Here is a 20,678-nt window from a genome sequence, read left to right on the forward strand (position 1 = left end):
TAAGCCTCAATAGATAATTTCCTTCCGGTCTGCTCTGACCTTAGCCACCCATTTCATCCATCAGCTGAAAATTTGTGAAGGAAAGTTAAAACATTCCTTGCCTTTAATTGGCTTTACATGGGTTGTTGTTATTATTGTTATTTTTTGGCAGGTGCCAGTTCTCTACTTTTGAGCAGTGTCAAGAGTGGCTGAAGCGGCTGAACAACGCCATCCGGCCCCCTTCAAAGATAGAGGATGTTTTCTCTTTTGCTTACCATGCCTGGTGCCTGGAGGTCTACGCCAGTGAAAAGGAGCAACATGGGGATTTGTGCCGCCCAGGTACGATGGGTCTTTTGCTTGCACAGCAACAGGCTAGGACTAGGACAGGGTTATTGTTGTTTTTTACAACAACCATTACCTAGTACACTACAGGCGGTCCTTGAGTTACAACCATTTGTTTAGCGGCCATTCAGAGTTACAGCCACACTTAAAAACAAGTGAATTGTGTCTGGTGCTCACACTTACAACCATTGCAGCTTCCCCAACAGTCGCATGATCAAAATTCAAGTGCTTGGTGGTTGCACTATCTCACCATTAGCTCATGGCTGGCTGGCTGGGGAATTCTGGGAGTTGGAGTCCACAGGTTTTAAATAGCAATAAGCCCGTACAGTAGACTTATAGACCGCTTCCCAGTGCTTTACATCCTTTTCTGAGCGGTTCATAGAGTTGGCCTCTTGCCCCCAACAATCTGGGTCTCCTCATTTTGCATTCTAAACCACTGTGCCACCACGGCTCCTAAAGCCAAAGTTGCCAAGATTGGACACCCCTGGTATAGAGGAAGGTTTGACGTCCCACAGTGGAGTTGATGACTCTTCGAAGATAGGCTTGTGTGCAAGGTGAGGGTTTTGACCTTGTGGAGCACCTGGCTGGATGCAAAGTTAGCATTTGCATTGTACTTCCTACATGGCGCGATCCCATGCCAGGAATTGTTCTGCTTCTCTTCAAAGACCAGTGGAGCAAATAAGACTTTACAGCAGGGACATCCAGCTTCAACTCTCAGAATTCAGCTTAAGGTTGTCAAGGTTGGACATCTCTGCTTCACGGAACGTTGTGTTTGCTGTTAGGCAGGGATTAAGCAGCTTTTCAAAGTTCTGAATAGACTCAGGAGTGAAGATGAGTTCAGGAATGTTCTGCTGTTGTGTTCGGCCATGGGGAATATCTCACTCTACAAACACACGCACGGTTTCTGTTTGCTTCTCACTGTTCTTCCGATACCTAGGCGAGCACGTGGCGTCGAGATTCAAAAACGAAGTGGAACGGATGGGTTTTGACATGAACAATGCCTGGCGGATCTCCAACATCAATGAGAAGTACAAGTAAGCCCTTTAGACAGTCACAGAGGCTTACCCTTCAGAAGGCTACCTGCTCTGGTCAAAGCCCAACATTTCTGGGCATTTCAGCTATAGGTGGCCCTGGCTGTGATCGCAAGGCCAATACTGCTAATTATTTAAAGCAACTTTTGACATTTTGGGAACAGCTGTAATGTCTCCACAGACAGATCGAAGGAACCTGACATTCCATTGTCGGTGTTCTATCAAGCTTTCATAAGCTAATCAGCGAAAAGATGGACGCAACTATCACTGTCATCTTTCTGGTCTCAAAAAAGCTGGACTTTTGACACCAGCTACATCACAATGAGTCCGCCTTTGGCTTTTAGCCATCATGTGGTTTGTTTTGTTTCAATACATGCAGGAGCCCAGCAGTGAGTTTTGGCTTAGCCAGTTCTATTCAATAAATCCTGGATAAGAAGCTGTTATTGTACCACAGCGAAAAACAGTAATGATCACTGCTTTTCCCCAAATGGAAGCTGCCTGCCGAGACTGAGCAAATGAGGCTAGGAAGACTGTGTGGGATAGGAAAGAAAAGTTTGGAGTTTTATCTATTTATTGAGAAAGAGAAAGAACAAGTTTGGTCTAGCGGTTAAGACACAAGGCTAGAAACCAGGAGACGGTGAATTCTAGTCTCACCTTAGACATGAAAGCCAGGTGGCTGTCTGGACCAATCACGCCTTTGCTATGAAAGATAGTTGGGTGATCTTGGGCCAATCATCAGGAGACGATGAGTTCTAGTCCTGCATGAAAGCCAACTGGATGACTAGGCTAGTCAGAGTTTAGTTTTACTGTGTACCTGCATTTTCCCTTGCTGCTCTTTTCACGTGTGCAGCAGCGGGGAAGGAGAAACAGGATGTGCCTGCTCACACGTGGCTTGTCCCTTCCCTTCCACGTAGGCTCTGCAGTAGCTACCCTCAAGAACTCATTGTGCCTGTCTGGATAACGGACAAAGAGCTGGAAAGCGTGGCCAATTTCCGATCTTGGAAGCGCATCCCTGTCGTGGTTTACAGGTCAGGCCTTTCCGGAGGCGACTTTTTTTTTTGCGGGTCGGTTTGCTGAATCCCAGGATCTCCCGGATCTCGGAGAAAATTCTGGGAGATGCTTTTGGCTGTCAGAGTGAACATCCTTTGGGAATAGAAGGGGGAGGATTGATACACCTAGTCCTTGACTTAGCAACCATTTGTTAAATGACCGTTTGAAGTTACAACGGCATTGAAAAAAGTGACCGATGGTCGGTTTTTGTAGCTAACGACTGTTTGCAGTATTACCTGGTCACAGGGTCAGAATTTGGCCACTTGGAAACTGGTTCAGATTTATGACAGTTGCAATGTCCAAAGGTCACTGTGTATTAGTGTACATTTAAAGTGACAATAAAGTTTTTATTCTATCTATATTCCATTCCAATTCCTATTCTGTTTTTTAATTTATTCTGTTCTATCCTATCCATCTGACCCCCTTTTGTCACCTTCTGACAAGCAAGGTCATTGAGGAAGCCAGATTCACTTAACAACTGCAGTAATTCATTTAACAACTGTGGCAAGAAAGGTTGTAAAATGAGGCCAAGTTGACTTTAAAAACTCATTCTCAGCAATGGAAATGTTGGGCACAATTGTGGTCACAAGTCAAGGACTATCTGCATTCCTGTCAAGGCGAAAAGAAAAAGCTTTCGAACAGGCTGTTACCCGGTTAAAAATAAGGATAGTGTTATAATAAAAGCAGTAATGTGACACATAGCAAAAGTTAATTTCCACTTCTGTACGAAGAGCAGCTTTCCCCCTTTCCAAACAAGTTGGCATTTTTCAGGCTGTTCTGCTCTGGATTCCTCCTTCAAATCCAAGCTCAGAGAGGCAAGACTAAATGCGGTTTCATTTTGTAGAAATGGATGATTATCCTCTGCAGATTATCACCTACAGCAGAAGTCTGCAAGGGATCATTATAACGTTTCTCAGGTCTCGTTTGCTAACTTTGGACCCTCACAGGTTACATAAACGCTAGTCGAGTCCCTCGGTTCTCTCGTTTTTGAACAAAAGGCAAGTCCAAACTGCTGACGTGGCTACTCAGCATTAACCCAGCTACTGACGGCTGACCTCGAGTTCTAGATAGCTCTGGGTTATTTCACACTTCTCTGCAAAAGCTGATTCAGTCCTTAGTTTTTGTTTTTCTTTCTCTTTGCATACTTTTCAAATGTTTTGTGGGTGTGCTGTTCATTCCTAGTTGTTGTTTTTTCCCCAAAAAAACAAGCCAAACTCAGATCCTCCTAAGTACTCCGATATATTTAGATACGACCTCGCACCATGTTCCTTCGCCAGTGTCCACAAAACTTGTTTAAATCCCAGTGGACGTTCATGCTTTTTTATCACAACGGTGGCCAATATTGAGAGTTGTTCCACAGGCTATCAAGTTAAATAGACAAAGCCAAACTGCCTTTGGAATTCTCCAGAGAGCTTCCTAAGGCTCTTAAGTCAGTGGTCCCCCAACCTTTCTGGCTTTGCCAACTGGAGAGGGGGCCAGGAAGGGGGGGGTTGCATGAGTGGTGGGCAAGTGAGCACGCAGCTCCATTTGTGTGAGCCGTGCGTACACCCACCCACCGCTTGCACAAATGGAGCTGCACATACTTGCTGTGCCGCCCCTTCTGCAGCCCAGTTCCGAACAGTACCACGCCTGGTACTAGGCCACGGCCTGGAGGTTGGGGACCCTTCCTCTAAAGTGCTTGTTTGTCCTCTGTGGCAGTTAGTTCCTGTTACAATGGTGCTGGGTTGTTTCCATGCAGGCACCAGAACAACGGGGCGGTCATTTCTCGCTGTGGGCAGCCCGAGGTCAGCTGGTGGGGCTGGAGAAACGCTGACGACGAACATCTTGTCCAGTCGGTGGCCAAAGCCTGTGCCTCCGATTCCAAGTCGAGCAGCGGTAAACTGGTGAATGGGAACTGCTCGCGAGAGTTCTCCAATGGGGGAGACTTCTCCGACGCAGAGTTTGGTAAGCTCGACTTGGTAGCCTCGCTTTGTGTCCAAAAGGTTGGCTGTTTACGCAGTGCAAATGGCCAACATCCACTGAGGTCAGGTAGGCCAGACAGGGAGCGGGACCTGAGGAGCTATTTGGCAATAGCCCTGAGACTTATATATACTGCTTCACAGTGCTTTACAGCCCTCTCTAAGCGGTTTACAGAGTTAGTATATTGCCCCCAACCATCTGGGTTCTCCTTTTACTGACCTCGAAAGGATGAAAGGTTGAATCAGCCTTGAGCCGGTGAGGATCGAACAGCTGGAGGCCGGCAGTTGGCAGAATTAGCCTGTAATACTGCATTCTAACCTTGGCACCACCACGGCTCTTACTTTCTACTTTATTGTAAAGCTACATGAACAGAATCTTGTAAGTGCGAAGGTACAAATCTCCCACCATTCTTTTTGACAACCAGATAAACTGAAGAAGTTTCTTTCCAAATTAGCCTGTTGCACATCCATCGGGACACTCGCTCCCCTTGTTGTGCTCACTATGAATTCTGAAAATAGCAGCCCTGCACATCTGGAGGACTCCAGGTTGATATAAGGCAGTGTAACATTGCAACCGTGGCCATTTTAAATTGGGTGGACTTCAATTTCCAGTATTCCCCAGCCAGCCCAGGCATGGGTGGATTTCAGCTCCCAGAATTCCCTAGCCAGCTATGCTGGGGAATTCTGGGAGTTGAAGTCCACACATCTTCAAGTAGCTGAGATGGAGAAACACTGATAAAAATGGGTGAGCGTTAGGGAGAAGGAGGGCCGTTTGTGCTAGCTACCTTGTAATGATCTCTCCTGTTTTGCCTGTTCCTTCCCCAGATTCTTCCATTTCCAATGCTTCGGGAGCAGAAAGCTTAGCCATCCAGCCTCAGAAGCTTTTGATCTTAGATGCACGCTCCTATACAGCTGCAGTCGCCAACAGAGCCAAAGGAGGGGGCTGTGAATGTCCAGGTAAGTTTACATTTGTCTCTAGGTGCTTGTGCATTTATACACCTGAGGGGGCCGGCTTCAGAAAGGTAGGTAGTTCAGGAAGGAGGACAGTGCCATAAAAATATTGAGGATCTCCCCCCACCCCCAGCCCCACCCTCCACTCCTGTTGCAACTGATGCCAGAGAGGGCAGAGCTGGGATCCTCTCCAGTTAGCAGCTGCCGTGCTGACACCTTAACCGTTACTTCCCCGTTGTTATTTGCTCACAGTGCCAGCGAAGCCAGGAAGGCCTCCAAGTTCATTTGCTGGCAATCAGAAAGACTGGGTTTAGATCCCCTGTTATTGATGGTGCCCACTGCTCCAGGCCCAGGGCAGGGGGTAAACACGTGTTCCCTTTACATTGTGTTGGAACGATTCCCTTGTGTTGTCACCATCTCCTTTTAAACTCCCAAGAGGCGGGAGGCGGCTAAGTACGGGCCCCAGTTGGTTGCCAGCGTGTTTCTACAGTAAAGCTTGTAATTTAGTTCATCTCGGCCTCTTACCTGAGCCACTTTCTCTTCTCTGCTTTTGAACAGAGTATTATCCCAACTGCGAAGTGCTGTTCATGGGAATGGCTAACATCCACTCTATTCGGAAGAGTTTTCAGTCACTGAGGCTGCTCTGCACACAGATGCCGGACCCGGGAAAGTAAGTGGCCCCTACAGGCTCTTCCCCCACTCCTCTCCTCTTGGCCACTTGTAAGACCTGTGGACTTCAACTCCCAGAATTCCCCTACCAGCATAGTTGGCGGTGGGAATTCTGGGAGTTGAAGTCTGCAAGTAGCTGGCTGGGGAATTCTGGGAGTTGAAGTCCTCGACACAAGACCACAGTTGAGCTGGAAACCGCCGTTGCTAAGCAGGATAGTTAAGTGAGCTCTGCCCCACATTATGACGTTTCTTGCCACAGTTCTGAAGTGAAGTCCCCCACGGTTGTTAAGTTAGTCACATGGTTGTTAAATGAGTCCGGCTCTCCCCATTGACTTTGCTTGTCAGAGGGTCACAAAAAGGGATCACATGACCCCCGGGACACTGAAAGGGTCATAAATATGAGTCAGTTGCCAAGCACCTGAATTTTGGTCACGTGACCATGATGCTGCGGCAGTTGTAAGCCTGAAAAATGGCGATAAATCCCTTACTTCAGTGTTGCTGTAACTTGGAACGGTCACTAAATGAACTGTTGTTAAGTCAAAGACTACAATAAGCGTTTTCACCGCTCTCGCTCCTTTATCCCAGACTCCTTAGCGCCCCCCTCCCCCGAATCCAAGGCGAGCAGCGACCTTCCTTCCAGGAAAGGCACCTCTCGGTGCTTTAATGGCCCATCAGAGTCAGGTCGTCCTCTTGTCTGCCTCTGCAGCTGGCTGTCGGCTCTGGAGAGCACCAAGTGGCTCCAGCATCTCTCTGTGCTTCTGAAATCGGCCCTGCTGGTGGTTCACACGGTGGACAGAGACCAGCGGCCCGTCCTGGTCCACTGCTCCGACGGCTGGGATCGGACCCCGCAGATCGTGGCTCTGTCCAAGCTGTTGCTGGATCCGTATTACAGGACTGTTGAGGTTTGTCACTCCGGAACAGGTCTGGATCCGGGAACGCAATTCGGCTTTGGGTTGAGAAGAGGCTCTGAGCTAGAATGCGTGTGGTGGGGCTCACTGGATGGAGGGGCGGCAGAATAAGGGTGAAGGGTTTAGAGAGTACCGGGAGACACAGAGTTGTGTCCCAGGATGAGCGAAGCCGGTGGAGCCCTGAAGGGACTTAGATTAATGCTGGAGAAGGCCAAGTGACAGAGATCTGGCTCTTGGAGACATAACCAGAAGTGATTCACACACGCAGCCCTCTTTGTTGCACTAAAGCAGTCGTGGTGTGTTGACGCTTCCCCAGAGATTTCGTGGCGGTTTGATTCCATGTAGATCAGGGGTGTCCAACCGTGGCAAGTTTAAAACCTGTGGACTTCAACTCCCAAAATTCCCCAGCCAGCATGGGGAATTCTGGGAGTTGAAGTCCACAGGTCTTAAAAGTTGTGACGATCAAACTCCTCTGAAGCAGATTGTCAGATGCATGGAGGGTTACCGTTGTGTCAGAATGGCTTCGGTGGGATCCAGGAGCTGAAAAGAGGATGGGCTTGTTTCCCGCAGGGTTTCCAAGTGTTGGTGGAGATGGAATGGCTGGACTTCGGCCATAAGTTTGCAGACCGCTGTGGCCATGGCGAGAACTCGGATGACCTCAACGAACGCTGCCCCGTGTTTCTGCAGTGGCTCGACTGCGTCCATCAACTCCAGAGGCAGTTCCCCTGCTCCTTCGAGTTTAACGAAGCATTCCTTGTAAGTGGTTATTTTTCCCGCAAACAATTCCCGCGTCAACAGTTTTCATGTGCTGAATCTACACAATCTGGCTGAGTGTCCAGATCCTACTTTGGAGTAAAAGGAGGGCTTTCAGTTCATCTCTGACTCTGCTGTTTACTCTGGCAAAAAGAGTTTTGAGTGATGAATCGCCGTTCTCAGGCTCTTCTCTTAATCTTTGTCACAGTTTGTTCCATTGTTGTGGGTTGTACATTGTGTAAGAGGAAGCTGCACCCTCTGTCGGCAAAAATTTTGCAACTTGTGGGTTCCTTTGAGATATCCCCCAGCAAAAAAAAACTGTTAGAACAGCAGGTCTTGCAAATCAAGCTAAGTCTAACAGACAAAACTAGAGGACTTTGCAACCAGTTCTCAAACAGTTCGAATTCTCACAATTCTTTCTGTCACTGTATTTTAGACAGCTCCCCGTGAGACATTTTCATTTGAATAATTTATCATTCAATAATATTCTTAATATTGCAAGTGGGTGATGAGTTCTATTAAGCTGCAGCTTTGGGGTAGGTCCAATAACTTCAGTAAGACTTGACTATATAGAATTGTAGGTGTTGTGTACCAATTCCTAACACAAACTATCAGAATGAGGCACATCTTTAAAATAGAAGGATAACATTCCGGGGATTTTTGTATCTTTCCTTATCTTGTTTTCAACCACCTCTTGAACAGGAATGAGATAATTGTAGTTAACAGCGCACGGTTTCTTTTTCTTTCTTTGTACTTTTAAAAAAGTTTGTTTCGTCAAAGATGGAGAAGGCTGCCATGGGGCCAATGGTTGAATCCATTCATATGTGTATTTCCAGACCTTGAGGGGCTCCAAGTAAGAGTGAATATATAGTCTCTCCCTTGGGGTTCGACTCTGCCAGCCCAGGTCCCAGGACTGTCCTTTTTTGTAGGTCAAGCTAGTGCAACACACCTACTCCTGCCTCTTTGGTACATTCCTGTGCAACAATGCGAAGGAGAGAGGCGAGAAGCACACCCAAGAAAGGACTTGCTCGGTGTGGTCCCTGCTGCGAGGAGGAAACAAAGCCTTCAAAAACCTGCTTTACTCCTCCCAGTCCGAATCTGTATGTACTGGTTTTCATTCATTCTTTATTCTTTCTTCCAAGGGGCCTAAGCCACCCCCCCCTGCCCCCTTTTCCCTGTTTAACTGTCACAATTACCCTGTGAAGCAGGTTCAGCGGAGGATGCAGCTGCCTGTTAGGCCCCCAAGCCCAGACACAACGCAGTGAAACCCAGCCAGTCCTTTATTTCTGTGTGCCTAATGGGCAGAATCTTGCCAGACTAAAGCTATAACTTCTAACTTAATAGATAACAGTATGGCAAGCTAACTCGGCCCACTGCCAGCAGTTCGATCCTGACGGGCTCAAGGTTGAGCCTTCCATCCTTCTGAGGTCGGTAAAATGAGGACCCAGATTGTTTGGGGGGGGGGGAGGGGGCAAGAGGCCGTAAAATGCCCAGAGAGTGTTCTTGCTACACCCTGAGAGGTTCTAGAGCAGAGGTGGGCAACTATGGAAACTTTATGACCTGTGGACTTCAGCTCCCAGAATTCCTGAGCCAACCATGCTACAGTAGACCTGTTGAAGTCCACAGCTCATAAAAGTGGCCATAGTGGCTCACCCCTCCCCTGAACCTCATCCTTCCTCTCCCCTCCAGCTCGGAAATGTGCATTCTCCTAATTTGGTCTCCTCTCCAAAATGCACCGCCTCCTCCCTGGAAAACCATGGCGGTCCTGCCAGAATTACCTTCCCAGGGGCCCCATTCCTCCTCTTCCAGGTGCTCATTCCACCACACCAACTGAGGTCACCCAGGAAGCCCCATTATGGGTGGTTTCTTCTCGGGCCTCCTCCAGCCTTACCTAATTTGTTTTTCTGCATTGGTGCTTTATTGGCTATTTCTACCCTCTTTGGAGTTGTGGGGGGAATATCGCTTTACGCTTGTACCTGATTAGAGGAAGGCAGATATTTTATTTATGTCTAACATTTCTGTGCGCCTCTACACTCAACAGCTGAGAATTACACAGACAGAAAACGATCAACAATATCTGTCATACGGATATTGACCAGCAGGGGTCAGTGTCAAAACCTTAGCGTGCCTGAAATTTTCTTTCCCAAACTTTTGAGCCAGTTACTGGCTCAGGAAAGAAAAATATATAAATATAAAATATACATATATATAAAACCATAGAAATTACTGTTATTATATTTTATACGGAACCACTGGGAGACCTTTATAACTTTCCACCCCCAAATGAAGGGGTGCTTCTTTGCTTCTGATAATAATAAATTACAATTTACATAACCTCAACTTCGTAATGCTTTACATCACTGCAGTCTTAAATACAGGTAGTCCTCGACTTGAGCCCGAAATTTGTGTTGCTAAGTAAGAAATTTGTTAAGTGGATTTTTCCCCATTTTACAACTTTTGCCAGGTTTGTTAAGTGAATCGCTGCAGTTAGTCACACGGTTGCTAAGTGGACACTGTAACCATCGTAAATATGAGTCAGTTGTCAAGCATCCCAATATAAGTCACGTGACCCTGGGTATTCTGCAATGGCTATAAATGTGAAAAATGGTCATAGGTCACTTTTTTTCAGTGCTGCTTGAACAGTCATTAAACAAACGGTAAGTTTGGCTTGGGCTCAGTCTCTGGCCGTCTTTCTTAGGTGCTGTATCCTGTGTGCCACGTGCGCAACTTAATGCTGTGGAGTGCCGTGTACCTGCCTTGCTCCTCACCTTCCACCCCTGTGGATGACACCTGTGCCCCTTATCCCGTCCCAGGCTCCAACCCTGAGGATCAGCCTCTGAGCAGGTGAGCCCGGATATCAGGAGATCTGACGTGCCCCTTTCACTGTCCACACGTTGAACCAACAGCAACAGTGTATAAAATGTAAAAATGTACTGGTTTGTAGAAAAGCACCGCCTCCAACAACTCTCCTACAAAGTTCAACTTACGTGTGTGTATGTGTTTATTTTGTTTTGTCCTAAAAAGTAAAATACAAAACAGAAAAACAGACAAACAAAATGAAACAAAAGCATACATTCAACCCTAAAAAATAAAAATGGGGAAAAAATAGTGTATAAAGAAAAAAGAGGAAAAAGTGTTCAAGTAAATTTAACATTTAACAAGAACGATCTACCCTAGCTGGGTGGTGGGAAAAAAAGAAAGAAAACAGTAAATTCTCCTCCCCCTTTTTATGTGTGTGTGTATGTGTATGCCAACACACAGACACACACACACACATGTAAAAGGGGAGGAGAATTTGCATGCGCGCGCACACATATAAATTAGAGAACGGGCGTTACACCAACCTCCAAATCTTTCTGTTAACCCTCTCTCATTATATTTAGCGCGTAGAAAGTCCACCAACGGTTTCCAGCCTCTTATATAAGAGCTGTATAAGAAAGTTAAACTTATCTTCGATTGTTCTTGCTGTTCTTCTGCAGGCTACCAAAGACCAGGTCCTTTGACAATCTGACCACAGCCTGTGACAGCAGCATACCCACCACCAACCGGCGTAGCAGCGACCCCAGCCTCAACGAGAAATGGCAGGAACATCGCCGATCCCTGGAGCTCAGCAACCTCGGGAACCCGGGAGACGACCTCTTTGAGGGCGAAAGTTTGGGCAAACAAGGCAGGACTCTGATTGGAGCAGAGCTTTCGGTAGCGGTGGCCGAGGGGCAGATGGAAAACATCTTGCAAGAAGCCACCAAAGAAGAAGGGAGCCTTGAGGAGAATACGAGGTGTAATCAGGGAAGGGCGGGGAAGGAGGGTGAAGGGGATCTCCCGCTAGATAAGGAACACAGGACTGAATACCTGGCTGGTTCTGCTACTGTTTGTGAAAAGTCCAACCCGGATGCAGAAACCTTATTAGACAATCCAGTTTCTAATCAACAGGTGGTATCACAGGGTGCTTCTGAGCTCCAAGGGCCTGAGGAGGGTCACCCAGCTGTCCCTTGCACGGTCCAGAAGCCATCTCAGGGGGCAGAGCTGCCACTTGGCTTTTGGGACAATCCTGGAAATAGTGAAGTTTCAAGAGAGGAGGAGGAGGAGGAGGAGGAGGGTGTTAATACCAGTAGTAGTTCAGCAGAAGCAGAAAATGCTTCTAGTCCTGCCCATCCCATCCCACTGTTGCCTGTAGGACTTGAGGTGGCCACACCAAATATGGAGAGCTCGACCGAGACCTTAACAGAAACAGGAGCCAGGGCAGAAAGCGCACAGAAGGTGCCTTCCCATTGGCATCACCCCGCGGGAAACAGCGTCAGTGATCTTTCCCAGATGGTGGAGAATCGGCTGGAGAGGGAGGACTGGATGGATGCACACAAGTTGGCCGCAGCTCTAAATAGGACTCCTTACAGCAGCAACCCTTCCCTGTGTGCCTTGCCTTTAACGGACTATAAAGAGGTGGTGTGCAATGGAGACCTGGCATCCGAGAACAAGATGGCCGAGAGCCCAGCAGGGTTTGCTGCTCCTCAGAAATACTCCGCGCCCAATGGGCACTGCCTGAACGGCGAAGAAAGCAGGGTGAAGGTTCCCCCCGGCCGGCAGATCTCCACCCCACCGCATCTAAGGAACCTCCACCACAAATGGGTTCACGCCATCCCGGGTCGGCAGCAAACAGGAGGCAGCCCGGACCAGCCTGCCCGGAATCACCTAGATGACGACGGGATGCCCATCTACACCGACGTCATTCAGCAGCGCCTCCGACAGATTGAAAGCGGGCACCAGCAGGAGGTGGAGAGCTTGAAGAAGCAGGTGCAGGAGCTAAAGAGCCGGTTGGAAAGCCAGTATCTGAACAGCTCACTGCGCTTCAACGGGGAGTACGGGGATGAAGTGGTAAGTATGTACAAGCGTTTCTTCTTCTCGGCTCGGCTCGTGCCAACCGCACCATCCAGGGCAGAAATGCAGCACTGAGAACAGCCCCAAACCAAAGGCTGCATGGACACATGGAGCCCATCGGTGACTTATCACTGATTGATTTGGTTTATTTATTAAATTTATATGCTGCCCCTCGCTGTTGGAGCAACTCCGAGCGCCTTACAAAATGATGACAAGGTTTAAAAGAAAGATAGTATGAAACAATGGAGATTAAATGAGAAACTAAAAATTTAGAGGATAGGCGACATGGGAGGGGGGAGGGTAGAGATTTTGTCTACCCTGTCAGCCCCCCCAAGCATAGAGCACAGGGGTCTCCAGCACTGAAGGCCACCCAGCTGAAACAGCTCTCTGGTTTGGTCCTTTGGGATGAATTCTCAGTCATTTGGGGCATCTTCAGAGCTATTTAAAAGGCTAATTGCTTTATTTTGAAGGAGGTGTATGCGTTTCATCAGTAAATGTTTGGTTGGGGAAAGATATTGTTTTTAACAGTGGCTTCATTTAATTCTTTCATTTAGGGAAAGGGGTGTTTTTCTAGCTTGTTCAGTCTCTAACTGGTTCCTCCTGTTTGGTTAAGGCGAACTTCACCAAATCAGGTTTGTCAAATAAACTAGAAATTGGTTGAGCTGAACAGAGGATTCTGGGAATTGAAGTCTGCACGTCTTAAATTTTGTAAGGTTGAGAAACACTGATCTGCATTTATGTAACAAGTAAACTTGGATTAGAAAGCCAGCTGGCTGGTCTAACAAGTTAGATCAGAAACAACATTCTGTTGAGTCCTTTGCGTAAGACCATCATCTGACCAGGATCCGCTCCCTGCTGAATTCTTTGTCCAAGTTTTCTCAGTATACTTTCTGCTGAGGTTTATACAGATCTTCAAGACAGTTGTTTGCTTTTCGGATAGCGATGTGTATTTGGTTCACTGTAAGGTTTTTTTTAATAGGTGGATGGCTGGATAATAGATGACAGATGATGGATGGATCAATGGACAGACAAATAATAGATGATGGATAGACGGGTAATAAATAACATAGACAGACAGACAGTCGTGACAGACAGACATCAGTCTCAGTGTTCTGCAGGAGGCCGTGTTCCAGAGCTTGATAGGATCAGTTTTCCCACCCTGCTTTTCCCAACCTCTGATCTGATTGCTCCCCACAGCAGATGTAGAAGAGGCCCTGTTCTCAGCTGCTAACCCCTTCCGTGGACTGGGAGTAGGTTGTGCTCAGCTGTGTTTGTTTGCCAACAGACTTCAGTGCCCGACTCAGAAAGCAATCCGGATCACAACTGCTTGTCTCGCTGCAGTACAGAGATTTTCTCTGAAGCCAGCTGGGAGCAGGTGGATAAACAGGACACAGAGGTACAGGCCTCCATCCATCTCCGGAGCCCTCTCCTTGTCTAATCGGCACACAATATACTAACGATGCCGCTCTGTGATTCCCTCCCTCTGGTCCTAACACTGGTCTTGATAAGCTTTCCTCCTCAACTCTGCAGCTGTCTCAAAAACGTTTCCCCCTCTCTGCCCATGTCAAAGACTCGCTTACTTTCCACTCTGCATCTTTGGGAAGTGATGAAAGCCATTTTGGGATTTGGGCACTTGCCTGCGGAAGGGAGCGTGTGACGGCTTTCTCAGAGATCGAGTCACCTGGGTTTGGGGTTTCTCTGCCAGAAGAATCTTCAAGTGTTTCCTCCTCCTCTTCTTTCCTCCCTCCCATCTGCTGGAGCTTCTCAATCCGTTCATTTTTCGCTTTTGTCTCATTGCTTTGATGCTGACGTGTTGGTGTTACATTTGAAAGCAAGGGCTCTCTTGTCTTTGTAGGTGACACGGTGGCTTCCCGATCACCTGGCTGCACACTGTTACGGCTGTGACAGTGTCTTCTGGCTTGTCAGCAGAAAACACCACTGCAGGTATTGTGCTTCCCAATGCAGCCCGCCTTGGTGCCGCCAAGACAGCACTTTGCAATTCCCACTAGGCCTTTGGACCTCTGGCCAACATCCTTCCCTGTTAGTGCAACTCCCTAGCCAAACATCCAGCTGTTCAGCAAGTAGGACAGCAGGCAGATGTTGCTCTCCGGTGCTTTCACCACCCGCATCAGCAGCAGCTCTCCCGATAGTGAATAATTAGCTCTCGTCGCTTCCCTCATCTAATCTGTTTTTCTGGCTTATGAATAAAAGTGCAACCCTCTTCTGTTGATGGAGCATAGTTTCAAACGTTCAGGGTGTTTCTGTTGGAAATACTTTCAGATCCCTGCAGTAACAGATATCTGTATTTTACCTCCACATTGCAAGGGTGGCCTGAGGCTGAGAGTAGCTTGCCTGAAAGCAGCCTGTTTGTGGTTCATGGTCAAAGTGAAGGTTGAGCTAGAGCCTTCCTGGGTCTGTAGTTACTGATTAATTGGAAGATCATCTTCCTAGTCTGTCTCTTTGTATTTCTGTTTGCGCCCTGAGCAACAGCTCCCTTGTTGGGTTTGTTTGTCTGAATAATTTTGGCCAACATTTTCCACTAGTGACCTTAGCAACTGTTACGAGTGTCCAGGGCCTGGACTCCTTGGTGGATCTATAATGAGAATTTGCTGATTTAAAGCTCCCGAAGTCTTCTTAGACTTTGGATTGTGCAGGCTGGTTAAAGAACAGCCCTCACTGGGCACCACCTGTGTTTCTGCATGGGTTCTTGCCTCCAGACTGGAAATAGATGAGCTCAGAGTTGCTGCTATGTAGAGGTATAGCAGAGAGCCTCAACGGGTGGATAACATGGGTGCGTAAGAATCTTTGACCTGAACGTGTTCTCCAAAGCTCACCGCGCAGAGTATTTCCTTATAATGTACGATATGGAGAAGTGACCAGTTTCTTTCTAAAGACTGTATAATGCCAACTCTCAGGCAAGTTGGGAAGCCAAAGCCCTTCAGGCACCTCTGCATCCTTCATTATTGGTGATGCCGGCTGAGGTTTCCGGGACCTGAAGCTTGCAAGACCTGGAGAACCGCAAGTTCCCCACTCTAGGCTAAAAAACCCTCCAAAGGCATCAGTGGTACTTTTTAAACTTCTCTGGTTTAGTGCCTGCTCTGAGCTTTTTCTCCCCTCCCTGCAGGGATCCCGAACATGTTGATCAGAGTTGGTGAGCATTTGCATTGGCCTCTGTTGTCTTGTCCGCCTTTTTCCAGTCAGCTCTCCAGACTAACATTTGCCTCCCCCCCGCGCTTCCTTTTTCCCAGAAAGCATAAACCACAAGCAGCCGATAGGATGTGGAATCCACGGCTTTTTGTTTAACGTTGGGTGCTGCCATTGTCTTAACCCGTGAAATGTTTCCCTTGCAACAGCAGCTGGCTCATGTCCACTGCTCCATCAGCAGATTATTTTGGTCTTGGTCTTCTTGGTGTCATGGGGCAGCTGATGGTAGCTCACGGGTTCTGGAACAATCAGGCCCAAATCGAAAAGCAAATAAAAGAACTAAACAAACTTTAACACCAAGGGATAAAATTTAACTAAAACGTAATGGTTGGGAGATAAAGCAATAATGTCCAAAGGTTCCCCTTTGCTAGTCATGTGGATTATCAAGGACTCTGACTCCCTTCTATCAGTCCCAACAGCCAGTTTTAGGATTTGGGCAAAAGGATCAAGTTAGTGGGCCTGAGTCTTATTTGGAGGTAATATGATCTTTTTGAGATTTACTCAGGCAAGATTCCATTAACAGCCTTTGCTTCTCAAAATATCACAGAAATAGCAATGCTGATTTATTTAAGAAGAGAATAACTTTAGGATTGCTTTTGCTTGGGATGTTTTTCCTTCTCTTTTACCAAAGTTCCCCTCCTATTCGTTTTTTTTTTTTAAACTTTTCTTTGTAATAGCAGCACCTGTTTGAATCCATAAGAAGGCTCTGGTATAATTTATCCCAGCCTAATTTGTATTTCCTAGTAGAAAGATTTCAGCTCGATAATATATTTAAAGGCTCCCTTTGCTTGCAGTTAGATTATGGATAACATAAAACAAAATCACAGCCAAGTATTAAAATTTAAACCAAAGGTGCGGGGGTGGGGGAACACTTGTTCTGTTACATCCTTTTCTCCAGCATCACATCTCCCTAGGAATAAAACTTTGGGGCGAAACGCAAAAGGTCTTTTTTCAGTCCAGTTCGGTTTGAGAAAGTGGCGCCATAAGCAACGAAGGTGCATTGTCTCTGGTGACCCAGACCAGGTGCATGTGCTAGAATGGCCCTGCTGATTGACCACTGGCTAGTCCATTCAGCTGCTGCATCCATCGCTCACGACACGTGGACTGCATCTTGTTTTCCCTTGCAGCTTTCTGCGTGACTTTGCATGGCAGATTCACGTTTTCTGGTACTGAGGCCTCGGTGTGCTGCAGTCGACTCCCTCCGAGTCCTAACAACTTCTCCCAGGCAACGTGATTTGCTTGCCATCATCAGGATCGTTTGGTGCTGATGTTGGGGAGTCACCTGGAGGCAGAGTTCAAGTGTCCCACTGCAGCCAGCAGAGACACGTTGACGACCCAAAAGGGATTTCCTGCCTCCTGTTCACTCCTCCTGCTCGTGACCCTTGCATTGCAGGAATAGGCGCATCCCTGAGGGGAAGGAACTCAGGCCTCCACTCCTGGGGTTCTCCTCTCTCCAGGAAGACTCCGTTCTGCCTAATTTAAATCGGGCTTTTTCTTGTATGGAAATTGTGTTTCTGCGTTGCAAGCTCATGTTCGTGTTTTTTCTTCTTCTTCTTCTTCCCGTTTCTGACCAAAGGAATTGTGGAAATGTGTTTTGCTCCAGCTGCTGTAACCAGAAGGCGCCGGTCCCCAGCCAACAGCTCTTCGAACCCAGCCGGGTCTGCAAAACCTGCTACAGCAGCTTGCACCCCAGTAGTGCCAGCCTTGACCTCGAACTGGACAAACCCATTGCTGCCACCTCAAACTGAGGCTCCGGCCTGGAAGGAAAGCTGGGAGGAGACAAAGCTGCCTTTGTCCCTTGAGGAGACACACCGATTGCCGGTGGACTGAAGCTGGTAGGATTGGAGGAGCTATGCACTTTGAGCTGGAAGTACAGGTTACTGCTCAGAGAGAGAGAGAGAGAGAGACAGAGAGAGAGACAGAGAGAGGATGATGGTAGGTAGATTCCGACAGAGCAGTCCTTCCCCACTGTTACTTCCCATTCCCTTCCCATCCTTCTCATGTAAATTTAGTGTGGATTTTGCAGGAAGACTGTGAAATGGGTCTAGTGGGGGAGTCTCCCTGCCCTGCACCGCAGGCAGGCTGTTCTCCCTTTGCGAGAAGAGGGGAAGGTGAATTGCCAGAGAGATTGTGAATAGCTGTAGCATTAGGACTAGTGCTTTCAGTCACTCCTGTGACTTCTCAGCAGCCCCTTGCTGTTTGGAGAGTTGTTGCTGCTAGAAGAAACGGAAATGGCCTTCTCAAAAGGACTCTTTTCCCCTCTCTGTCCTCCAGGAGCGGGCTGGATTATTCTCGTTGCCCAAATGCAAGGGGTGGATTGCAGATCTCCACACTGGGCATTCCTGTGTGGCCGAGGGCTAAGAAGACGCCTGCTTGCTTTGAGAGGAAGCGAGAGGAGAAGGGGTGCCTTTAAGCCAGCACCCTCGATGTAAAATTCTGTACATCCATTTTTATTTTTATTTTGTAAAGGAATCGGTGCCTAGGCTTTGACGGTAGCTTTTGAAATGCCTCTCCTTGCCCACATTTTAAACCTAGTTTACACAGAAAGTAGAGCTGCTTCACTGCACTCAGTAGGCTATGTGCAAAGTCAGGTGGCCTAATGGCGTCGAGGTGTCCTTTTCACAAAACAACCCCATGAAGCAAGAGTGGGATGGTTTTACTTTGCTCTAGAGCTGGTTAGAAAAAGTAGGTTTGCTGGTGCCCCCAAAATGAGGCGTTAGGTAAAGACATGGCAATCTGAAGCTCTTTTCCTCCTGCTAACTTTGTCGTCCCGTCAGCAGAGTCCTCCTATTTTTCTAAATTTTGTATTTCCCCCCCTTCACTCTTTAAAATATGCTCAGTTTATGGTTTTGGAGTGGGAGGAAGAATTTTAATAGAGAATTTATAATCTGTGATAAGATGCTCGAATCCATCCGGAATCAGTTCTCTTCTTTTTGTCCTAGCCTGCTTTGTCTTAGAGAACTTAGATCAGTACATGCAGTTCCTTTCTTTCTGTGTCAGCACACTTCAAACATCTTCCATATACCTTCTCTGCAACATTTTCACACAGCGCAGATCTACACCCTGGCCTTGGGAGGTTCCCACACCCATAACTGCCATAAGCTCACGAAGCTCTGCAAGAGCCAAAAAGAGCAAGCTACACAACAACAGGCGTAAAAAGAACGAGAAACACAACACCTAAGCTATTCTAAGCGTTTGTGCGGCAATAACTGGACTGGCCTTCCAAAGGGAAACTGGTTTAGTGAGCCTGTTGCCAAGGAAGAAATATAAAAGTGAGGCTTGTCAAACAGTTTTAGTTTTCACACTGATTCCAAGAAGGAAGATGTTTGTCAGTCCGTTTCATTCTTGATGTTTCAGTTTTCCCGGGTTGGTTGTGAAGGATGCATGTCTTGCATTGAATAAAATAATGCAGGGAAGACATTTGAAAATAAGGATCCAAATTCCAGAGGCGCTGTCTCCTTAATGCAGGCAGGATGTCATTTCTTGGCACTCCTTGTCGTCTTCCAACTGGGAGGCCGGTACAAAATTTCAGTGTGGTTCCCCCCCCCCCTCCGCCCCAAAGGAAGAAAACGCTCTGAGAAAATCAGCAGAGATACACAGTTCCAGGTTGGGAATGTGGAAACAGGTTATTGAAATGACATACAGCTGGCTAATCTATGTTTTTCCAATGCAACTGGTGTGCAGCGAGACATTTTAAAACAAACAAACAAACAAGAATAAAGGGGAATGGTATTGTGTGACGCACTTAAGCCAGTGTTTTTATGGTACAAACAGATGGCGAAAAGAAGGTCTAACATTCAGCAGTTTGCAAGAGGTGCCAAGGGGTTCCAATACGGGTTTTGGGGGTCTGTGATGTAGTGTGAATAAACGCTTGCAGCTCTTAGTCTTTTGAATCAATGGAGCACTTTTTTATTCATATTTTCTCCCATTGGATGTGAAGCAGGAAACCCAGCTCGCTCGCTTACTCACTCTGTGTGTGTGTGTGTGTGTGTGTGTGTGTGAGAGAGAGAGAGAGAGAGAGAGAGAATTGCATAGATCTTCAAAAGAGGAGCAAAATTACTTTTATATTTTTTACTTTTTGTCAAATGTAGACTTCAATACTCTAGAATGCTTAAATATATATATATATGAAAAAATGAAATAAACTTTAGAGATTGCATACAGGAACAATTGTTGAGCTACTTCCTAATTTTTATATGTCCCAATCCTTGTATAGGTCAATCTGGAGGTTTCTGTCTTGCTCAAACTTCCCTTAATTTCAAGGCCATCACATTTAAAAACTAACCAGACAATTTTATTTTCCTAGATCGCTGTAAGGAATCCTCCTTTCATTGCTTGAAACTTAGACCAGATTCCCTTCATTTCTCATTTTGGAATAAGCTAGTAAATCTTCAATGGGGGTCTGTTATCTGTTCATGGTCCCTATTAATCTTCTTCCTTGCAAAGTTTGCGGGATTGAAAAATTTGGTGTCCTCCTTTGGGACTGAAGGCTGGGTGGGGGGAGGACTTGAATCAATTTCCTGAGAATTGTTGAACGTAGTTTGAAAAGACAAAGTTAAAAGCGCTACAATCCTCACTTGTGAAGAGACAATGGCATGTCCAGTATAACGACACCACAGCATCGCTCTTCTGTTTTCCCAGTTAATTGTGCTAACCACACCTTCCATAGTTGGGGTTTCTCAAGCGACACAATTCATATTAATAAACAAACTTTTTTTCTCTCCACCATTTGTACTATTTGGCAAATCTCACGTTGTTTAAAACCTTCCTTTGCTGCCTTCTCTGCTCAGCCGGTTCAGTGTACACACATAGGTGAGACTTCTTGTGAATGTGTGGGTCTGGCAAAGATTTGCATGCTGCAACTCTGCAGTCACTTGGAATTCCACAAAGAGGAATACAGTTAATATTTCCAGTTTCTCTGGATTTCCAATGATCAGGAATCCTACCTGGCTGAAAGGACG

At 46.9% G+C, this 20,678-nt stretch overlaps 1 protein-coding gene across 20 annotated transcripts in view; it reads left to right on the plus strand.

The window, feature by feature from the left end:
- MTMR3 (myotubularin related protein 3) overlaps positions 1 to 19,614 on the plus strand; it is a 48,306-nt gene extending 28,692 nt beyond the window's left edge. For 3 of the 20 annotated variants that reach the window (XM_087942695.1, XM_087942699.1, XM_087942696.1), the window contains 15 exons: positions 152 to 318; positions 1,259 to 1,355; positions 2,267 to 2,380; positions 4,141 to 4,346; positions 5,186 to 5,317; positions 5,870 to 5,981; positions 6,687 to 6,882; positions 7,459 to 7,644; positions 8,571 to 8,741; positions 10,340 to 10,485; positions 11,121 to 12,510; positions 13,799 to 13,909; positions 14,369 to 14,457; positions 15,638 to 15,664; positions 17,294 to 19,614. In XM_087942695.1, coding sequence (XP_087798821.1) covers positions 152 to 318; positions 1,259 to 1,355; positions 2,267 to 2,380; positions 4,141 to 4,346; positions 5,186 to 5,317; positions 5,870 to 5,981; positions 6,687 to 6,882; positions 7,459 to 7,644; positions 8,571 to 8,741; positions 10,340 to 10,485; positions 11,121 to 12,510; positions 13,799 to 13,909; positions 14,369 to 14,457; positions 15,638 to 15,664; positions 17,294 to 17,465 — 3,316 coding nt within the window. In that variant the 3' untranslated portion in view covers positions 17,466 to 19,614. Of the gene's footprint in view, positions 1 to 151; positions 319 to 1,258; positions 1,356 to 2,266; positions 2,381 to 4,140; positions 4,347 to 5,185; positions 5,318 to 5,869; positions 5,982 to 6,686; positions 6,883 to 7,458; positions 7,645 to 8,570; positions 8,742 to 10,339; positions 10,486 to 11,120; positions 12,511 to 13,492; positions 13,642 to 13,798; positions 13,910 to 14,368; positions 14,458 to 15,637; positions 15,665 to 17,293 lie in introns of those variants that run through there. The other 17 variants (XM_087942701.1, XM_087942697.1, XM_087942700.1 and 14 more) reach the window with 11 other exon arrangements.
- The last annotated feature ends 1,064 nt before the right edge of the window (positions 19,615 to 20,678 follow it).

This window comes from Notechis scutatus, chromosome 13 (genome assembly GCF_049901735.1).
Source record: "Notechis scutatus isolate UNSWTSFEM ecotype Mainland chromosome 13, rNotScu1.2, whole genome shotgun sequence".
NCBI lineage: Eukaryota > Metazoa > Chordata > Lepidosauria > Squamata > Elapidae > Notechis > Notechis scutatus.